General features: G+C 41.8%; 2 protein-coding genes across 3 annotated transcripts; both read right to left on the bottom strand.

Annotated features, from left to right (window-relative positions):
• Positions 1–636: 636 nt before the first annotated feature.
• MIIP (migration and invasion inhibitory protein) lies at positions 637–8,504 on the bottom strand. Of its 2 annotated transcripts, XM_050909389.1 has the most exons (11): positions 8,447–8,504; positions 6,872–7,018; positions 6,579–6,767; positions 5,520–6,011; positions 4,775–4,877; positions 4,189–4,300; positions 3,918–3,982; positions 3,348–3,477; positions 2,868–2,964; positions 1,893–2,000; positions 637–1,602 (listed from the first exon to the last, which is right to left on the bottom strand). In XM_050909389.1, the coding sequence occupies exons 2-11, from the start codon at positions 6,899–6,901 to the stop codon at positions 1,438–1,440; spliced, it is 1,491 nt and encodes a 496-aa protein (XP_050765346.1). In that variant the 5' UTR covers positions 6,902–7,018; positions 8,447–8,504; the 3' UTR covers positions 637–1,437. The 2 variants fall into 2 exon arrangements, with proteins under 2 accessions (XP_050765346.1, XP_050765347.1); XM_050909390.1 differs by lacking the exon at positions 8,447–8,504 and having other exon boundaries at positions 637–1,244; positions 6,872–7,052.
• Positions 8,505–9,207: 703 nt separating this feature from the next.
• MFN2 (mitofusin 2) lies at positions 9,208–21,992 on the bottom strand. The gene is made up of 18 exons (XM_050909325.1): positions 21,862–21,992; positions 21,439–21,617; positions 20,608–20,743; positions 20,082–20,244; positions 19,408–19,532; positions 18,979–19,087; positions 18,779–18,886; positions 18,225–18,378; positions 17,913–17,980; positions 17,619–17,740; positions 17,159–17,285; positions 16,411–16,515; positions 15,795–15,897; positions 14,923–15,143; positions 14,624–14,773; positions 13,478–13,674; positions 12,964–13,098; positions 9,208–12,293 (listed from the first exon to the last, which is right to left on the bottom strand). The coding sequence occupies exons 2-18, from the start codon at positions 21,611–21,613 to the stop codon at positions 12,224–12,226; spliced, it is 2,268 nt and encodes a 755-aa protein (XP_050765282.1). The 5' UTR covers positions 21,614–21,617; positions 21,862–21,992; the 3' UTR covers positions 9,208–12,223.
• Positions 21,993–22,252: the final 260 nt, after the last annotated feature.

Genomic DNA, 22,252 nt, shown 5'->3' with positions numbered 1-22,252 from the left:
TCAATACTTTCACAAGTGTAAAAGATTGAATGTATTCCTAGCTATGAAGAGACATTTTGAGTTCAACATTGGTTCCATCCTGCATTCACCAGACAGATCTCACATAAGTTACTTAATCTTACAGTGCTTCATTTTCTCTGTTTATAAAGTGGAGCAGGCTCGCTGTAATTTATTTCAGGATAAATTAAGAAGAGGTTTATGACTTCTAATGTTTTGGGTTTGAAGGCAAGGTAGTAAAAATCTTGAATTTACCCTATTTAGTATAACATTTGGCAGCTAGTGTTTTATATTCACTGGATTAATTTCTTTTAAAATTAGTATTTTCAATAATGGAAATAATGTGACTAATTCCATTCACTTTACCCTACATATGCACAACCCAAAACTAAACTGGTCAGTCATGCTTTTCATTTTCCATTCTAAGTCTTACATTAAGATTTCATAAACTTGCAATATTCCTTTCCTTAATTAAAAAAAGTCTATTCATACATTTGATTTAATAAATAATGTATTTGATATATAAATAACAGTGAATGCCAAGAAGCTGAAAATACCATTGGTGTAAACCCAATTCCTTCCGTCAAGTTAGCTCCCAGAAATAACTTTGAGGCAGGAATTTCTGTTTCAGGCTTATTCAAGGCAAAACAGAACATCAGTTTTATTGTTTTTAGACAAGGAAAGTAAGATCAGTCTATAAAGTTCAAACAAGTCACACTATATATTTTTGTTGGTACAATTTAAATACTCCAAACTGTTTTTTAGTTTATCTCCAAAAAACTTGGAAAAGCAGAGGTAAGTGTAATTTGCAAACATTTTAAGGCATTATCTAGCTTTTTGATGAATAAAATCTCATTTTACTTTAACACGCTTTTTCACATTCATAATTACTCTCATGTAATGCACCCTGTAGCTACAGACATTGCACTGAAAATAAACTGGATTTTTTTTGTTTTAACTAAATTACTGAGTAACTCAAGTTTAAGGCACTAGCAAATTATGTGTCATGTTTCAAACATTTGGAAATTAACATATCTGTATGCATTCCACTGAACCAGGCCATTCATAGGCCAGTTCCTCACCCTGGCATTCAGAGTTAACATCACACTTCTGGTTTATTTAGTTGAGGTGGCAGATGAACTCTGTTGCTACGGCTGTCTTAGTGGTAACAGTACTAGTCAGTCATCCTGTACACATCACTTTATTCAGCCCTAGGTGGGAAAGCTCATGCATCTGCTTAGAAGTAGCTGCAAAAGGCAAAAAAGAAAAGTGAAAAAACATAGTCGAATGTACAAACTCTCATATATATGTATTGGTTGCTCACATATGCACACGAGTATGAAGACTAGGAAAAATCTGTGCAAAGATTTATTTTTATCCAAATAGAGTTGTTTCCACACCCTGTGCCCATCCCTTCCCCAGGGCAATCAAGTCAGTGGTTCACAGAGTTGAGGCAGTTGGATTTAAATTTGGAGCTGCTCTGTAGTGTCCAGGTTTGTTTTGCTCCCTCTGCTGAGAAGCACTGCTAAATCTGAAGCGTGTCAAGTGGGTCAGGTTCAGAAGCTGGTCAGTTCTGGTTCCTCCTGACACTCTGGACACCAAGTTCTGGAATCCAAATAAAGAGATATTAATCAAAGAATGCCAAAGTGACTTTTCCCATTTTGATGAAGATTGGTGAGCTGAACAGGCTTTTTTGCCTGTTATCCAGCTCCATTTGCTTTTTTGTGTCTGCGCACACTAGTTTACACAGCAATGGAAGGAAAATGTTACCCTGCGGAGATAAAGAGATAACCTTCCAGGCATTTTCGTTTGCTCAGCCATCAGAGAGATGGGATTGCAATTCCCATCTGTGCAATTCACAGCATCTCCAGGGACTCTTCACAGGCTGTTCTTACCAGGTGAGGATGGCAAGGCGGCTTCTCTTCCAGTGAAGCTCGCAGATCCAAACTGCTGAGCATGGTGTTGCTGGAAGGGATGATATTTTCCCAGCCAGCCAGGCAATGCTGTGAAAAGAGATGGGAATGCTGCATTGGAGTGCTTTACCCTTTTTAATCTATTGTGGCCTGTTAGTTCTAAATAATAACTTCTGCACAGGGAGGTTTTAGCAGGTAATTAATTCATTTTTGAGGAGTTTTATATGACTAACAGGAAAAAGAAGAAATCTCTAACGAAGCAAAACTGCATAGCTGTCCCCTCTTCTACCTCTCCCTGACTAATTATTTCTAAACCAATCTCCTGCTTTGTGAACTCAAGCACCCGACCTCTCTGAACCTGTCTCAATGGACTCATCCAGTTCCCTAAACTTCAAACCCAGGCTTTTTCCTGCCTCTTCCCTGGAAATCTCTAGGCCATGGCTAGGTCTAATTAGTAATACTGCCTGCAGCATTGCCTAGTGGCTGGAATACAGGACCAACTCTACAAAAACAGTTTTAAATCCACCCTTGCCACTATTGATTTTGCCTGGCCCCTACACACTGTGAATACTTTACAGAAGCTTATCTTTTAGACTCCCTAACATCTGTGGAAAGAAACACAGGCACTCTTAGGTATGGTTCATTGTGTTGAAAGGTCAATGCCTGAAATAAGTCAGCTGAATCATGCCTCAGAAGTACACAGCTCCATATGGCACTTTCTTTTTCTCAGTGTAAAGCATTTGGAGATATGTCATATACTTTATGCCAGTTACACGAAGGTATGAACTCAGAAGCACGCACCAGTGGTTTTTCTTGCTACCTCAGTGATGCAGATCAGAAATTTTAGTGGAAACCCTGCCAGGGGGATGAGTCCCAGATTCTCTTTCCTTCTTGTGCTGTAAAACAATGTCCAGCCTGAGCTGTGCCATCAGTATCAGCAAGAAGACAGCAACTTACCGAAGGTAATGCTAGATTGTCTGCCAGTTCAAAGCTCTTCCTGCGATGGGCTTTGTATTTGTAGGCAGGCATAAGGGTAGACCTGGGAATGCTGACCCTGCAACCACACAAGGGAAGTAATTGCCTACATTTTCGACAAGGCAGAAGAAATTTGTATGCCTTCCCCACTCAGAATCCAAGGGTCTAATCCCAAAGTGAACCAAGTGAAACAGTTTTGGATTAGGGCATTAGACACTTAACATGTACATTCAGATTCTGGACCACATTCAGATAAAACACGCATTTCTCACTGACTTCAAAACTGTTTCTGCTTATGGAAAAGATCAGTAGGGAGTTTTTAAGCAAGAGATATCTCTGCTTTGAGAACAGCAACATTCTACAGAGCTATTTTGACGCTGTTTTCTCCCTCGCATCATCAGCTTTTTCCTCCCTATTGTTTCCTTGAGTTCTGCATATTACAAAGCAATAATTCTTATCTACCTGACATAGGCTGGCTCTTCCAGTATCTCTGGGGGCTGGTGAGTACGTGGGATCTTACACATGGGGCAGGCAGATTCTGAATCCACAGGGACAGTGAAGAGGCGTTGGTTTAATCGATAACAGTAAACACCTGCCACAGAGTAATGAACCATCATGGTATTTCTAGTTTATCAGAAGGTTCCTCAACCCAGTCAACAAAGCTGTGTTCTACCACAGTGCCACACATGAATTCTATAGAAAGAGCTGCTTTTCCTGAAATATCTTTTACATTTCCTGTCCCCAAATAAGTTCCTAAAAAGCAAAACCAAAACTTCAACCTCCTCAACTTAAAGAGAGAACATTAGCCAACTACAAGAAACCCTGACAAAATAAGATGACACTGATTGAGAGAGGATCCCTAGAAGACTCAAGTATCTTTGGAGTAGAAAGTTGAATCTGGTTTAGAAGCTGCAGCTAAAAATAACACATTCTTCCTTGTCTTGCATGATATGGGGCTCTCTCAGAACAACAGGCAAAGACTGCTCAGTTGTTTGTTCACAGAAATTGGATTAGGAAGAAACCTGATCTTACACTTATGGGAACTGGTTATCAAATCTGGGTCTTGTTCAGGAACTATGTAATCCAGAGCCTTGGGCCTAAAGAAACACACAAACAAATCAGTTAGTGACAGGGGGGCAGGCCCTCTGAACAGCCCCACCTTTTTCAAGCATACATTCCTGATTGGGAGGTAAATAAACGCCTACAAAGCCACCCTTACAATTTCCCACTCCAATCAGACCATACTTCTCATTACTTTAAAGGGATACATTGCTGCTTCAGCCCTTCCCCCATACCCACTTACTCCAGGTGCTGCTCATGAATACACACTTCTTTGTTGGCCTGTCGGAACTCGTGCAGCTCAGCAAAGTATTGGTCAGACTTTTCTGCTACTGAAGAATTTGTATCTAGGAGCCCTGAGAACGCCAAGAAAAGTGAAAAGTTCAAGGATTTACCAAATTTGGGAAAGCACCAAAGCGAGCCTCACACAAAACAGTCAAAACAACTAAAGGTCTGAAGCACCAAAACAGATGATGAGAAAAGCATGCCATCATGTCAAGCCAGAGGTTTACTGCGTGGTTTGGGTCCCTTATTGCATTCATTCATTTTGGTTACTTGGTATCCCCTCTGACCCCACTCAGCTTTGCCATTTGCTGCCTGGATTCCCATACCACTGCCACTTCACCATTCCAGGGGAGCACAGGTCACCTCTGGCCTGGACAGGGAACGGCTTCTGACAAAACTGCAGCTCCTCTGCTGAGACCTGCTATGTGGGCTCTAGGTCTGCATTTCTGTCACATATCAACGACCATAAAGGGGTCGTAAACTGTGTTTTAACTCTTCGTATTACCACATCATGCTGAGAGCTTTGCTTCACGTTTAGGATTCACCTGCAATCCAGTCATAGCCCAGGAAAGGACGCACAGACCAGCTGCTCACAGGTATGGTATATTCTTCAGGGTCAGACTGAAAAGTCACATGACCAGCTCCCTTCTGGGAAGAAAACAGTTCATAAAGACTTTCTATACATCTAGCAGGACATTCAAAGGTACAGCTTAGGAGACAAATGGCAGCTGTTCAAATGGGACAGCTGTGGCTTAGTTTGAGGCTTGATTCTATCTATGCCTCTACCAGTAATTTGCTCACCAGCCCTTTGTCTTCTCAATTCATAAAATAGAAAGAGGAGGCAGGGGACTTGCCCAGGCTAAGGCAGTATTTTTCAGGCCTTTAAACAAAATGCTGACTTCCCTGCATCACACATCCCCAAACATCAGGCCATCTGTGCTGCCTTGGAGGATGATCACGGCAATAGCCTGCCCTTCACACTTAAGGAATCAAGGTATGTAGCAGCAGCACTGCACCAGGCTGTTCTCCCTGAGCATATGAATCACACATGCAAATGACAAGGAGTCTTACAGTGAAGTGCTGCAGTTTTCTGGTCTTCAGTTCAAGGGCTAAGGAAAGCAGGGCCTGAACAAACTGCCAACAGCCCCTGGCTGCTAAGGCTGGGAACAGTTCTGACCCCAACTTCCAATTTACACAGTGGGAACAGGGCAAGTAATGTTCTCCTGACCCTTTCTCCGCATCCTTCTATTGACTTACGAAAATAAGCAAAGCACTGGTTTCATCATTTACCTTCACCTCTTTGGACTGAGATGTCAGCAAGACTGATTTATGGATTATGGGCTCTCCAATGACCACATGCTGCTTGCTGGTCTCTTCACTTTGTATTCTGCTCAGTGATGGGTCCAGATGACTCTTAAGCTGTTTTTTCTCATGGAAACCATGTAGCAGAGTGGACTGTTTTCTGTTCTCTCCATGTCCCAGAAGGAAGGATTCTTTCTCCAGACTTCCTCGAGCACGGCCATCCCTATCCACTCCGGAGGTTTCTCTGCCAAACGTAATGATTGCAGACACTGGCTTAACATTCTTCTCTTTCCCAGGAAAGCTGGAATCCAAACCTACTGCTTCCTGCACCTTCGCCTGTTGTTGCTGTACCCCTCTGTCATTGCTGCTGTGTTTAAGAGATGAACAGAGGGCTGCTCTGGCTGCGTAAGCTCCGGCTTCCACAGACACCAACACTGCAGGGTGAACTGTACGCTTCACAGCGTCAACCTGATTTTCCTTCTGTAAGGACAGAGACTCTCATACCACATGGCATCATTCAGATTACAAATACCTTTCATTAGGACATTTCACTCAGTAAGAGAAAATCAACCTCTCATTCTAGTCTGCTCATCCCTTTAAATTCCTGGGGGGAAAAAAGCAAAATCCTTATATTATTCATGAGACATTGTTAAGTGTTTGGAGAAGGTGAGAAAGGGATCCACTTCCAGTTAAATGCAGCTCTTCCCAATTTGAGGAACCACTAAACTTTCAGCTTTTGTGCTTAGAAGAAATAACAGGATTATGTTCCACAACGTTCATTCCTATCTTAGATTAAGAAACCTACATTTCTTGGGCAGGAACTGATCTCTGAACTCTTTGCAAGGAGAACATATTGGAGACCACAGGATAAACAATAAAGAAAGTCTAGCTACTTTTCTAACAGACTCCATATTCCACATTCCACTTTCTACCAGCTCCTCCATGTCCGTATGTCTCCTTTACTGCACCACTCCATAGGCAGAGCTGCTGCCTATCATACAAGGCCCATTTGCTTCCCAGTACTTCTAGCACGGACACAACACATACCCCTCCCTTGGGCAAGAGGACAGATCTTTCAGTAGCTGTTCTATTATGAAGAGATGCTGGAAAGAGTGGCTTGCTGGGAAGTCTTTTTCTGATCTCTTCCTGCTTCACTCTGAGCCTTTGTAGAAGGTCCTGGTTGGCCTGACGCAGCCTCTTCAGGTGCTCTAACTCCATCCTATTGAAAACATTTTCCTGTAAAGCCAGAGGAAGGATGAACTACATAAATGGAAGCATTAAGCGAAGAAGCAGACTCAGGAGAAACAACTTTCAGGGGACTTTTCATAAAAACCACTTACAGCTGTTGGAACGTTGGGAGTGTTGATCATTGCTCCTGAGAAATCAGCCAGTCTCTAAACTCTTTACGGTAAGAACTAGCACCAGTGCATGCTTCTCTCCCCTCAGATGTACTGCCAAATATTTTGCACCCAGAAACTGGTAGCTGACTGAATAGAGACAAGACACTCTTACAGAGGAAACAGTAAACATGAAAAAAGTCACATCAAAAAGCCAAATAAGAGACATTTGATTCAGAGACTGATATTTAGGACAACCTTATGTAATTCTGCTTTAATGTTCTTTTTAAGCATCCAAATTTATATTGTGATAATACCAGGATGCTCATAAATTCAAAATATGAATAATGAATAGGAATGTATTTATTACATCCAAAAGAAATATTGAGTCAAAACTGTCCTCCACATTCCCCAGGCAGGAAGACTCCAAAGGCTCAATTATGACTCAGGGCTAGGGCTCAGACAATTCCAATCCCACACATTAATCTCTAAGGGTTACTGCCCTTTTATTAGAGGGGGGGGAGGAGTTGATAGATAGATAGATAGATAAGTAAAGCTTAGTTTGACTGGAAGGCTGTCACGCTGTTCAACATATTTACAACATCACAAGCTCCTCTAAATTTGCAGAAAGTGTTTTTTTAAATAAAATAAAACAAAACTCTAAACCCAAACCCCCACATTGCTTTTGGATAGAGTAATCAATTATGTTCTCAAGAAAACTATGTGCTTCTCCAGGACATTTTGTTCTGAAGGATCCCTAAACCCTTCTCCAAAGCTCATCTGATTTCTTTTTGCATCTGCTACCTTGGCAACTGGACACGAGGAATCAAATACATACGCTGTACAACAACACTGGGAGGAATGAAGAGCAGTGCTAACAATCAAAAAACGACAACATATCTTTTTGTTACAAGAAATAAATGAGAGGTGCACTACTGGACATAAAATAGAAATACCAGTCTTGAGGCACTAAATTTGAGATCATTTGAACAAAACAGAAGTTCTCACAGCATTCACAGGACAAAGCTAACAGCATCCTCTCATCATTGCTCATCGGAAAGCAAATACTCCGAAAATAACATTAGTCAAGGGACTTTCTGGAAGGGTTTTACCAGATGAGATCCACTCTTAGCATAATCTACAAGAAGCTGTTAGTCCTTCATGCTCAACCCCAGGAGCTCAAGCTTATGAAACTGCTTTAGTCTGAATCCTTTGCAAAAAGGAGCTTAGCTTCTCGCAGTTAAAAATAAATAATGGTTGTCTCGGGAGCTAAGAACGCCCATCTCTGCAAGAAAGCTGTCTAACACTTATGCAGAGCTTCCCAGAGCTGTTTCTGCGTAGACGCACTGGTTCGGCTCTCCCACACCCATGAGGAAGGGGAGACAGCCTTGGGCATTGTAAAATTCGCCTTCCCTCTTGCAGGAGGCCAGTCTGGCAGCCGACAGAGAACTGGTAAACCCTCCCTCCAGAGTACGGTGCGGAGAGCCTGCGAGTCTCGCCAGGCCAAGCGGCTCCAGGGCTGCGGACGTTCAAACTCCCCGCGCTCTTCCCCCGCCGACTCTGCGTTTTCAGGCCCACCTGCGCCGCACCCCGCCGCTCCGAACGGCCGGGTCGCCAGGCGATCCCGCGGCCGGGGGATCCCCGCCCTCGCTCCAGCCGCCGCCGGGATTCCCCAGGGCGGCCCCGGCCCGGCCGTTCCCGCAGCCCAGCTGCCGCCCGCCGCGGATGGACCCGCCCCGCGGCTCCCGGCATGCGCGGGCCCGAGGCGCCGCCCGGCGGCGGCGGCAACTGGCCCGGCCCGGCCCGCGGAGGAGGCGGGGGAGCCCCTCCCGAGCGGCGGGCCGGAGCCCAGGCGCGGCGCTGGAGAAGGGCAGGACGCGGCCCCAGAGTTCCTGCGGTTGGGTTCCTTAAATCGCCACAGCTCATTGTCTGAACGGGCCACGTAGCCCCAACTCCCCCAGAAGCCACAAGGGAGCTCTTTTGACAATTTATGACGGGAAAGCTGCCGCCTTCTCTTCTAACACGCGCAATGTAATCCTAACAACGCAGAACACTGATTCACCACAATTTCAGCCTATTAACGCGGTATTTGCTCACGATTACTTCCACAATATTCTCAAGAAATCACTGACTCAATAGTGACGTTTTCAGTGTAACTTAAGAAGGCATCTCTCAAACTTTCTATCAGATAATTCAGTATCATTGGGCTCCTTAACTTTCATAGTAAGAACACAGATCAAAGGTCACTATTGTCAAACATGCAATTTACTACAACACAGCAGCGTATCACTATCTGAATATATTATACTTACACTTGAAGACTTTGTATCACGACATGCAGAACACATCAGGAGAAATATTTTTCCAATTCATTTTTATTTTGGTTTCCATTGTTTACAGCATTGATACAGGAATAATTCATGCAAATTTATCACCTTAAATACAGCAGAGAAAAAACTCACTGGTAAGAGTATTTTGAAGAGCTCCATCAACATAACAGAATGAGAAAAATAAGTAGCAGCAATAAGATAAAGTGCATTTAGCTGACCTTCTTTAATAAGAGTTTGGGGAAGATTGTTTTTGGAATTAGCCTTTCTAAAGATTAGTTTATCATTCTTTATGAAAATCAGAAGAGAACAGCCTCCTTGCTGATAGTGTTCATTCCTCCACCATTCCGAATTAAAGAAGTACAGCTGTATTTTGTTTAAGAGGAATCCAGCTCATAGGCCTTTCTGTTAAAAGTTTGATTCTCCATCACTCGGGCTTCTAGGGACAAGGGTTACACACACTTCAAAATTCTTCCCTCCCATGTTAGCAGTTTTGCTTCTTAAAAAATTCAAGCGGTTCTTTCCCCCGTTCTATAGGTTAGGTTTCAGCACTGCAGTGAGAATGCCTACACCACCAAAATCTGAACAGTGTCAGAAACACACTCATGGGCAAGACACCAGATTCTAAGAACCCATCAATCTCTTTTCCCTTTACAGATCTGACACTGGCTTAAAGATCAGCTTATTTATCAGATTTCCCCTAAAGGCCTGCTGAAGAGATGCTAACACCACATGTCTTCAAAAGCAAGGTCAGCATTTCAGGTAGCCTAGAGGTGCTGAGCACTAGTACATCATCATCTCCCTCTGCCTGGAATTGACAATTTCCTGGTGTTTGAGGGATGTGCTTAATGTTTTAACTCAATAGCATAGTACATAGCCTGTTATAAATGTGTATGTGATAGCCTGAGAGACTAGAGATCCGAATTTATTCACATAATACCTGCAGCAGAATAACAGTGGATGATTCCACTTATTCCGGTATACTTCACCACAAGCCTAGAGAACACATTTCCAGAGGCAAGGACTCAAATTTCTTTCTTACTCATTCTCAGATCTGATCCAAGCCATATTTATGTCCTGGTGGTTGTCTGAGGAAACCGACCAAGGCCAAATGAAGCCCTCTGATGAAAAAGGCTTTTCAGTTTGGGTTGGATTCAAAGCTGTCTACTGGAAGTGAAAGGTTTGTTTGCTTCCTGCATTCCAGGGACATAAGAAGAGTCTCACTGCCAGCTCTTACATGATCAAGATACTTCAAGTCTTATTGCAAATCTTAGAACAGCCTAAAGCACTTACTGACATTTCACTATTTATACTCCCTAAAGTATCAGGCAGCTTCTTCTTTCTGGAACTTTTGTGACGCACAAAACAGGGGACTTGTCACAGGCACGTATATTCACACCTGAGCATGAATGAGAAATCCTAAGGCCAGCTGATACCATTTTCAAGTGGAAAGTCTCATTGTCCATAAGAAAAAGAAACCCCACTGCTTAGTAGTTCTGAATTCAGCCGGGACCTGCTCAAAGATAGCCCATATTCTCTCAAGTTTGATGCTGAACAGATTTAGGTTGTCACCAACCTCAGAAATACAGGATCTGATTCTGGATTCCTCACATGTTTTGTGGGGAACAGAAAGGTAACACCCAACACATGGTAAAATACTGACCCACCAAGTGGAAAAGAAACTTTGCACATAGGAACCTCATCCTAGTACTACTGAAATCAGTGGGAATTTCTCCTCTATCAATTCCAACAGGAAGAGACTCAAGTCCTTACAATTCCCAAATCTTATACTCCAAATTCAAAATTGCTTCAGGGCAAAACTCAATGATTAATTTCATCTATTTGCAAATAAAGAATGCCTTTAACAAAATAAGTTGCCTTAACTCATTCTTGCCCTGGCATGAAATACAAGGGACAGGTCTCCCCGCCCGTCCCAGAGGAGCTGCACTTGCCAGCTCATTCTCATACCTTTAACAGAAGAGAAACAACGTCAAATCGTGTTACTGCACAGACTGGAACATCCTATGGGAACTCTACATGAAGCAAAATCTCCTACAGCTTGTAATCTGCAAGCTGTTCTTGTGGCCAAATAGTGGTAGTAGAATTCCAAAGGCCTGCTTCCAGAAACACAGCTGGGCATTTCCAAAAAAACCCCACATTCATCAACTTATCTCATAAGGCAGTTCGTTACATTCTGTCAACTGGCTTTTCTTTCCTACTTTTCTTCCTCAACAAGCCGCCAAATTATCAGCACTACCTCCTTCACAGGAGCTAGTTATGTCTTTGCAAACTATTTGTCCATGACATGAAATGGGCCAGACTGCATTACTAAAGCACTCTTAAGAGGAAGAAACTAACTCGAAAGACAATAAGCTTACCAAAGCAAAATCTTAGTCCCTCTTGCTCTGCAAGAGAACTGGGTTTTGTTCATAGATTCAAACATACTGACAGTAATAAACCTTTCTATGAAGGGACACAGTGATTCTCTTCATGTTCTATAATAACGGAATACTAACCTAGGGGATAGGCCTGCATGGGCTATAAATGCATTGTGAAACCATCATTACGTCTGTGTGCATAGGATCTGTGTTTAGACAAACAGCTGCCTGTCACACATACATAAACTTGGGGCTTGGAAGTCAAAAGTTCTATCTTCATGTAGTAAAATGAATGACTCCATAAAGACGTGTCACAATAACTTTGAACCTGATAAACATTTGTTTGTTTGTTTTAAATTTGTTACTGTACTTGATTTTGCTTTAAAAAGCCCCCTGTAAATGTATGAAGCACACATTCCTTCTGAAGTAGCCTGGTCTCACAAGAAGGAAAAAGTAGAGTTATGAACAGCTAGTGTTTAGAGGTGGGACACAAAACGGGGAAGCAGAATCCTATTGTTCACACAGCAACTGGAAACATAGCAACAGGCTTTTGCTCATTCCCTTTACGGAATTCCATCACCCACCATGTTCTCTGCAGTAATTCAGAGAGCACTGAAGGGAAACAGTGTTGTTTTTCTCTTCTTCCCACACTATCTGCTTTGCTGCAAGTACTGATGTGTGAACATGTTGAGTTCACTGTCAAGCCAACCCGCTTTATTCCTGCAAGGACAGAAAGTCTCCATTAGGTGAGTAAAATAGCTCTTCTCAAGCCAATCTGAAAGCAGCATGACTAAAACGCGTAAACAGCAAGGGATGGAGAGGAGTGCCAGAGGTCCCTTCCAAAACGCTGCTACCATTCCTTGCCCTCCCTCAGGTCGGGAACACTTGCCTGCTAACAGTCCCTAGGCTTTGAGGTTCAAACCGAGATCTTGGTCACAACTTCACATTGATCTTATTGTGTAGACAAGGAATGTTTGAAAAATGCTTCCTGACGGCCTTTGCAGGGTGAAGAAAAACATCAGACAACTGTGTTCAAAGGCGAGGGTGACACTTTTTGCATAATTTTGTAATAGCCTGAAGGAGTTTGTAGGAGTAGAGACTGTATGTTTTGATAAATGGAAAGGAACTGTAATTCCAAACAAACCAAAAACAAGAAGGAAAAGGTGTTTTGTGAGACAGAAGATTTAAATGACTGTCGACAGTACATCAGAAAGTACACAGTGAAAAGGAACACAACTTGGTAGGGAAAGATGCTGGTGTCTGCACATCCAATGCTATGACGGAAGGAGGACTGCACTCAAAGATACACCCTAATCTGAACATCTTGGGGCAATCACATGCAAAACAATTGTATGCAAATGTCTGTGCATATGGGATAATAAAATCTCACCTGAGCAGTTTTGCTTTGCTCTGCAGTGAATCCAGAACTTCGATTTTTTTATTCATGGCAGAAATTTCCTGCTCAAGATTCTCCCGTGTGACATCCACTTGCTGACACAAATGAGCAAATGTTCCAGCAAGCTCTCTATGAAACAAGGAGAATAGTTGGATCGACGAAAAGTAAGATCAAGCAGCAAATTCAAGGAATAAATCCCTTTGACATATAGCGATGATGATACTGACTCAGATGTTCATCTTTCCACTTCTGCACAAGAATATGTTAGATCATCAGAGCAACTTGATTTGAGAGACGGAAGTATATTAAGACTAATGCTTAACAGCACCCAAACACTACATCGGTGATTCAAAAACCTGTAATGTTCTTTTAAAACACATGTATCATTACACATTTTTAAATGTGGAATTCAATATGCAGACTCATCTTGTTTTAACAAGGAATATAACTTTAAAAACCCCAAACAACAGAATTTAGGTAAGGTTTTAGCTGAATATAAGCAACTCACTGTTGGACTTGGTGGCTGCAATTAGAACCAGTATAACTGACGATGAGCTGCAATTTCTCACCAGCATACTCTACAAACTGCCGTTTGAAGGCTCTCTCTTTCGCTTTTGTGGTCCAGGTGAGGCGCTCATATACGTAAAGGAGCCCATAAAGGCCAAAAGAGAGAGCGATCAGTCTCCAACCCACAGCCTTCCAGACCTAAAAAAAGTACAAGGAAAAACAAATGACATGATCATCATCTAGGAATGACTCTAACTCCTAACAATGGTGCACAGAGCATTGCACTTATATTCTAGGCACATGAAAATGAACCAGATAGATAACCCTGACTTGCAAGTGGTTTCATTGGTCAGATAGCTTCCTACTCATGTCCAGTCTACAAAATAAAAATACCTAACCTAAACTATTGGGGTTCTGTATGGGTTAACCTTTCCAGCACATTTAAATTACATCTGCAAGTGCAAACAAACTTTGTCTGGTTCACAGAATCCCTGTTTCTGAAGTAAAAGACGTTCTTAAGCAACCATCTCCCCTTTGAGAAATCATCCACACCTAGGCACTGTGACACTAGAATAGCATGTAGGTACCGAACTGGCACTACAGAAACTCAGATTCTTCCTGCAATAGGAACTAGAATTACCACGCAACTCGAGTTAGATCTCTTATGCCTCCACAGTTTGGGGAGATTTGAGATTCAAAACACTCATTATTTTCAAAAGACAGAAAAGCAGAAGGTGCTGATTTTCTCTGAAATAAATTAGGCATAGAATCTAAAATTAAGTGCTCTCCTCCCCTTCCAGGAAGGAAGATACACATGATCAGAGGCTCTTGGTAAATATTTCTGTCCTGATTCCTCTGTAAATGGGAAAAGAAAAATGCTGAATTTTCTTTTATGCTCACAAAAGAATCAGAGACTATTTAATGCTTTTGTAACATACTTTGAAGGGTTATCTTCACAACAACCCTGGCTCCAAGCCTAACTATTATGCAAAATAAGCTCAATATTTATACTCAAATGGAAGATCAAAGGAGAAAGTATTTCACTATCTGTGAATAGCAAATATCTACAGGATTCAGCAGTGCAAGCACTTTTCAAGTCAGTGCTCCAACTTTATTTATATAAATGCTGCTCAGATTGCCAACGCACCACACCACCAACCACGATGATTCCCATGGAAGTTCGGGAAGTTAATGACGCCAGTCCAGTCACCATCGACACCATGAGCTCTTCCTGCGTCATAGAGCCCTGAGGCAAAGGAGGCAGACTGGGATTTGCTGGTGTTAAAGGGCGTTGAACCTAATTAGAAAAGCAGTGACAAGAACAAAACAAAAACAAAGTACAGAATAAGAGAAGACAAACCACTGCCCTTCCCACCAAAAAGACTTCAGCAGCCACTGAAATGATGAATATCACATCTACCCCGACCACTCAATGAGGTATCTTACCTGGTCATTATAGCCCATCAAGGCCCGACGACCATTCTTTGGTCCCAAAAACCTGTTCACCAGCATCGTCCATCCGAGAGAGAAATGGAATTCTATATCCTCTTGGAAGTCAGCACAAAGCTTGTCACAGTTCAGATCATAGCTCAGCATGAAGCACTGCCGGGGAATTAACATGTCTATCTGGCCCCGCAAAGAGACTGGGAGAAGGGGTTTTAAACCATCTGCACAGACAGAAAATAAAAACATTCAAAAAATGGCTACTGAGTTCACAAGAATTAACTGGACTTGCATTCTGTAATCAGGGTGGTTATGGGTTGTTCCATCCTCCACAGTTATTTCTCTTAGTACCTTAAATTTCCTAAAGCCAAGCATGTTGCAAAGCGAGAGGTACATCATGAATTACTATTTGATTCTTAGTTCTTCAGATAACTCAGAAGGAAAACTTTCCATGGACCCTCATTTAGCAATAGCTTGAAAAATGGACTCTGAAGGCCAGTTCTAAAAGTGTTTAGGCATCATACTCCTATTAAAGCTTATATTCAGACAGGCACCTAGTTACAAGTCGTTCACATTTCGTTAGGATCTTGGTCTGAGAATCTCTCAAGTTTCCAAAGCCAGAGTTCCTCTCTGTCATGAGGATTAAGCTGATTGTATATATTCATTAGCAAATCACTGCACAAGTTCAGACACAGGGTGGAAAAAGCAGGAGTAACTAGTCCTCTACACAACAGCATTACTAATCAAGACAGAAACTGAGATGATGCCAGCTGCACATCAGCTGTCAGGTTAAAGAGAAACCCCGGATATCTACCTAGTTATTTTGCATTACTGTTAAATGAAAGAGAAAGAGAAATATTGCCCGTTGAACTGACCTATCATTTCTTGCTGCATTGTCTGCAGGGAAGCTGTGATTGCATTGGAGCAACGATCTGACATGTTACGGCCCAGGCCTTCCTCAATGTGTTTATGCAGCTCCTGACAAACAAAGAAAGGGTTATTAAGCTTAAAATAAACATAGATAAGATGCAGGCTGGAGGTGCTAGAGCTTGCCAGTTAAAAAAACCCTCCCAGAACAGGAGCATGAATTCTGTCTGCCCACTGTTCTAACATTAATTTCATTTTTTCCCCCCATTATTCAGTGAAGGAGAGAAAAAAGCAAATAAAAAAATCTCACATGTACTCTGTAGTCTAGGAAAAGTTCTGTTTGACCTATACAATGTGATACATCATATACGTATCAATTTATCACTGAGATTATTTAAAAAAAAAAAAAAGGTTTTTTTTTTAAAAGAGGTTCACTTTTTACAGAAGCTATCCAAACGCAAGAGACATTCTAACAAAAGATTTTTCACAGTATGAAAAGCTTAGCTCATATCCTAGATGGACGACTGTTAAGCATCTCAAAGAGCTGGCATAATTACCAACTCAGAGCAAAAAAAGGCCTCTTTAAATTGCTTAAGCAACCTGTAAGAAGCAAACATCACTTACACTCTTGTAAACTTTAAGAACTACTTGAGATGGATGGAAGTCTGCTTGGTATTCATCTACCAACACTGAAAGCCGTCTGATTTCTTCTGCCATTGCATTTGACACCTAGAGAAACAGCAGAGGACAGAGTTTCTATATATTCTGTCCTAGGGAGAGATGGAAAACCACCACTGCATTTCTTAGTAAGCACTACTGAACACTAGGCACTGTGACTGTGCAGCGCCATGGGGCCATTGTGCACTAACTGCAAAATGCAAAATTGGTGACTTGCAAACAAAGAAGATGGCTGAGAAGTACGTAGACCTATGCTCTGTATAACAACGCAGACAGAAAAAGACTGGGGCAATATCAGACTTGTGAAAAATGAATAGGCCTTTTCTGTATATTCATAATAGAAAAAATGGCATGTTTTTATTGATAGTAAGACGACTGACATTATTCTAGATTGAAATAATAAGGAAATTTATCTGAAATATTTTAGGAAGCATTTAAGACTGAAATATAGTAGCAATAATAATTCAAACATTAATCAAAGTCTTGTTGTTTATTTAAAGCATCTTATACGAGTCTCCCCCCAAGTATTCTACTTTTTGTTTTATTACCTCAAGGGGAAAAGGGAAAAAAAAAAAAAAAAAAAAAGACTTATTCTGAAATTACTTCTTCTCATCTTTGTCAGCACTTTGCATTTTTCCCACCATGCTGGTAGCTGTTTCAGACAATCTATTTTTCTGCAGCCACTCCTCCTTACCTGCCTCTCCACTTCTTCTGTGATCTGTTTTATTTTTCGCTTGTAGTCTTGAGTAAGGAGCTCCAGCTGTTTGTCAATAAAACCTAAACGTTCCTGTCGTTCCTCTCGCATTTCCAGACAGTAAACTCTGGTGAAAAAAAAAAGTGCCCATCAAGAAGTCAGATAAATGCACTTTTAATCTACAAATATAATTTGAATTCCAGAAACAAGACAGATTCTCCTGCCCAAGAACAAAATGTGTCAGTATCTACAATACATTACATACACATGGCACAGGACAAAAAAAGAGGTTCTTTCCCAATACTTTCACAATTCACTAGAAGCAAGTCTACTGGTACATGTCCTTCCCGCTCCCAAACATGCTGTATTCTGCTTTGCATTTTAAATGCTCCTATTTCCTTAAATTTCTCCCAGAATACAAGCTTCAGTTATGCAAGCACCAAGCATCAGCTCTCCTCACCGCTGTTCCTGGGCAGCAATATGCACAGAATCCATGATGAGACGAACATCTTCCGCAATCTGCTTTGCTCTCACTGTATGCTGCTCAAATTTTGTCTTTACTGCTGACTGTGAGATACATTCCTGTACACAAAAGGCAGCGCAAGATTAGCAGCAGGTAGAAACACACTAACACAACTTCTCCTTCCTGTGTAATCTATTTCCAAAATGCGGTCCCACTCCGTGTTTATAAACTCCAGTCCCCAGCCTTTCAGGAGTAAAATCTAAACAGAAGGTTAGTACACATAACACTTACCTCAAATCTTCTCTCGAAGTTCTGAAACTCAAACATTCTTACTTGAAATCCATCTGCCAATGCTCCACCTGAGAGAAGGAAAGTACAAAAGAACCACTTAAGTTTTGAGAAAGCAGCAACCAGATGTTGGACACCAGGAAATGCTCCTGCTTTACCTTGGAGCCAATGCAAAAGTGCTGCTAAGTCACCTCTTTGTTTTTGACTGCTCTATTAATAATCTGATCCACTCCAATTTTATCCATTTTTTGGAACAAGATATTCTCTATTTTCTTCCCTATAAGAAAATGGAAAGCTTCTGTTAGCTTTCCTCACCTCCTTCTGGCATCCCTTGAGCCCTCTGAATCCTGGCATTCAGCACTTCTTTTGCCGACACAAAGAAAATTCGATCCCCTGCCTGGGCTCGATCCACCACGCCCAGCTCATCTACCAGGAAACTGGTACACCGCTCCATGTGCTGTCGACGCACCTGAGGGATAAACAGGATAAATCCCACATGCAGTTAAATCCACTTTACGCTCCATTTCTTAAAGGTTAGACCAGGCACCCAGATGCCCTCTGCTGGTGTAAGCTACCAATATAAAACAATAAGAAAAAAACTTTGCTGTTTTATGGAATCTTCCAGAGGTTATCTAAGTGATCTAACTTCAAAAGGCCCCTGTGAAACTCTTGATTTCCAGCTCAGAAATTTCAAGAGTCATGTCCTGACCACTAGTCTATACTCCCTCTAGTCTCCACACTACAGCAATAAAAATCCAAACTGTAGAACAATCGCATACAACACTTTATGATTCTACCTGCAAGGACCAGTCTCAAAATGGACTCTAAAATATCCATGCAAAGAGAAGGAATTTAAACACATCACAAACCTCTTCCATGTATTCTGGTTCAGAGGCAGATGCATCCCAGCGGTTATTTAAAATAAATATATTGGGTCGAGACAGACGTTCATTCACCTTGTGAAAGAACTGTTTCTCCTAAGCAAAATGGAACAAAAACTCTTAAGATTAATATGTCAAAATTTTTAAACTTTTAGCCAAATTCACTGAACAAGTGGACTTGAACATACAGTTTGCATCAATGTTGATTCAGAATTTGCCACCAGGACAAATACATCAGCATCTAGACAGAATTTGTCAATCCAGCTGTCCAGCTCTGTGGTTACATCAATGCCAGGGCTAGCAACAAAAAGAGAAGAGACATTACTATGCTGTGGAAACAGCAAAAATAGAATTAAAAAAAGTTACTGAGAAATGTGTTTCAGCTTTTCAGGGCATTAATTTCCCACGTCTGAGCTACACTATCCTGAGGTGACAAGAGAGTACAAACTAAAAGGAAGAACCAATTAAGAGAAACTCTGACTGCTAACTACAGCAAAGGACTTCAGTCACTGCCACAGATCAGAACAGGGTCAGTTTCCTTGATGTTTGTTAAATTTGTATTTGAAGCCATTTCTGTAATTAATCTGTGATAAGCAGGAAAGAAAGGTATTTCTCACCTGTCCATCAGCACCAGGTCATCCTTTAAGAGAGGACATTTGGAATTGGGCCACATTACGCTGACTAGGCTGCCAGCATTCAGAAGTTCATCTTGATGAAGGGCATGAGCCAGCTGGTTTACTGTCTATTAAAAAAAAAATGGATAATTTATAAAGTTTCCTGTATGCTAAGACCCATTAACACAATTCTCTCCCCTTCAGGGCTGTTCACAGACAACTTAAGATAAAACCCAACTCCAAATCACTTTCTCCCTGGGAGGGAGGTTTTCCACATAAAACTTGCTTGAGTCTCCTAGTCAAAAGGCAACTGCCTAGTGAGAGTTTACAAACAATTTTCCTGTCAAGAAAGGCTACTGAGCAATTATCAGGAAGTCTGTGCCTTCTGTCAGTCATACAGAGCTCAGAACTTCTTGAGTCATCATTTTGGTTCCCTGCTATCGCTAACAAATACAACATACCATCTTTTTCACAAAATGAAAAAATTCCATCCTGTAACTTGCTCCATTCCTCCCTTCCTACATCTAACAAAAACATGTTCTTCGTCTCTACTCCTTTAATGATTAAAATCCTTAACTGTGAAATCTATTCATAGTGCTTTCATTTTCTTGTTCTTTCCCTTTTCTAGCACTTCTGAAGAGCTCTTCTCCTTTATCTTATGCTTATGGTAATCGTACCTTAACACTCTTCTTCTCCTCTGAGCCTTCAGTAAGCAGGAAAGCTTCATGTCCGTCTGTCCCTTCTACACGCAGGAAACAATTAGTGGTGTGTCCAATTCCTGAAGGAAGGACTTTGTCCCATAGCATGGCATTTATCACAGTGCTTTTCCCATTGCTTGTCCTGAAGTCAGATTAAAGAACAGTATAGCTAGGCTTCTGAGATTCAGGTATACTCATTTTGATATTACAGAAAGCAAGTTCTCTAAACCCAAGCAGTATCAGAAGCATTAACAACTTAGGTGCCACAGGCAACTTACAAAAATACTTTTCTATTTTCTTATTTTAAGAATTCTTCCAAATTGAAGAATTATGGCCTACAATATTTGTTTCCAATTTGCAAGGGGACTAGTACCAGGAACATGCACATTACAAGCAAAAGCTGTAGCACTGGTGTTTCTATAAATATTTTTTACTGGCTACAATCCTAAAGATGCCAGTTGCTCTACTGAGCGGGGAGCATAGGCAATATAAGCACGTGACTCACCTTCCAAAAAAAGCAACTTTCATGTGTCGTCTTGCCAACACTTCACTAATGCCGCTGACTTTTGACAAGTAGCCTTTGACTTCTAGCACCTGCTCTTCTGTGGTGACAGGATCAAGCTCTATGTTCTTGTGTGTTTCTAAAATCAAAATACATCATGTCTCTGAATTCCAGAAGTCATCTGTCTCAGTACTGGGTGAAGCACTTCTTCATGATGCAACACACAAAACTAAATGTTTATCTGTGTCCCAAAGACTGCGTGGGTAATCTTGACACATGCAATTATACCCTGAGGCAATTTTGCATCAGCATTTATCAGCTGGTCTCTTTTGTGTATCTAATAGCCATTCCTATCCTTAGGACTGCCTTAAACAGAACACAGCCAACACTTCAAACATTCCAACACCCTTAAAAAAAAAAAATTTCTGTGTCTTAAGCTGTTAAAGCCAATTATTGGCATATGCTACATGTCACTAGCAATAACACGTTTAGGCAAGAATATTGAAAGAATTATAGGAAAAAAACCTAAAGGGTCTTGTATAGTTTATTAAAACACTCTCAAACAACACAAAACCCAAGCATAGCTCACTAACTAGCTCAGTTTCCTAACATGTGAACTTGTCAGCTTTAAAATATGAACCCTGAACTCCACCCAAATTCAATAAAATAATTTTCTGTTCTTCTTATAAATATTGATATACAAACCGACATGCATGTATAAATAAGCACAAGTCTAGCAGTGCCATTTAACTGAGTGGTTTTTGGTGTGTGTTTGGGGGCATTGTATGTGGGCAAAGCACTGTTACACACTTGTAGTTCAAGAACTCAGCTTACCTTCCAGGAACGAGGAACTCTCATTGATGTATGCAGCCAACTGTTCAAAGATACCATTGATTTTCTTCTTTGCAGTGACAAAATGTTTAAGCGGAGAAGCATTTACCTCAGCCATGTGTCTTTTATCCTTCTTCACTGCAACTATTGACTTGGAACGAGTAAACAACAGGGACATTGCGCTACAGGGAAAAATCCAGTAAATAAAGGTGGCTCACCAAGTGCCAACAGCTATCCAGCTAAGCATCCTACCAAAAACTAGATAAATACACATTTTAAAAACAACGTTCTTTCTTTCACAAAGAAATTGTTCCACTGTCTACAACTGGAAATTACTCGTATACCACAAATAAAAAAAATTCATCTTTCCTTCTCCCTCCCAATAAACAGGCCCCCAGCAATCACTTCTCCCCTTCCTCCGCTTACTTTCAGGATGAGTTACGTTTTCACAAGTCAGGCATGGTCAGCTCGAGTCCCTCTTGAACATGAACGACTGCAGTTTTCCTGCCTTCTCCCTCACTCTGGCCAGACTCTGTCCCGCAGCTCCTTCAGCGACGCCGAGTCCAGCCTGTCCCCGTCCCTGCGGCAGAGGGACCAGGGGATGAGGGACACAGGCTGCCGAGCTCCCTGATGGGCCAGGCTCGGCTCCCCCGCCATCCCAGTGCCCGGGAGATGCACTGGGCAGATGCTCCGGGCGGCCGCCGTCGCCTTCTCCTCAGACCTCAGAGAGCAGGCGGGCCGGCCCACGGCCGGCGCGCGCGAGGCAAAGGGCGGGAAGCGCCCCTTCTCCGCTCCCACAGGGCGGCGCGCAGCTCGG

Source organism: Gymnogyps californianus, chromosome 21 (genome assembly GCF_018139145.2).
Source record: "Gymnogyps californianus isolate 813 chromosome 21, ASM1813914v2, whole genome shotgun sequence".
NCBI classification, from domain to species: Eukaryota; Metazoa; Chordata; class Aves; order Accipitriformes; family Cathartidae; genus Gymnogyps; species Gymnogyps californianus.
This window is presented reverse-complemented; position numbering and strand designations above follow the sequence as displayed.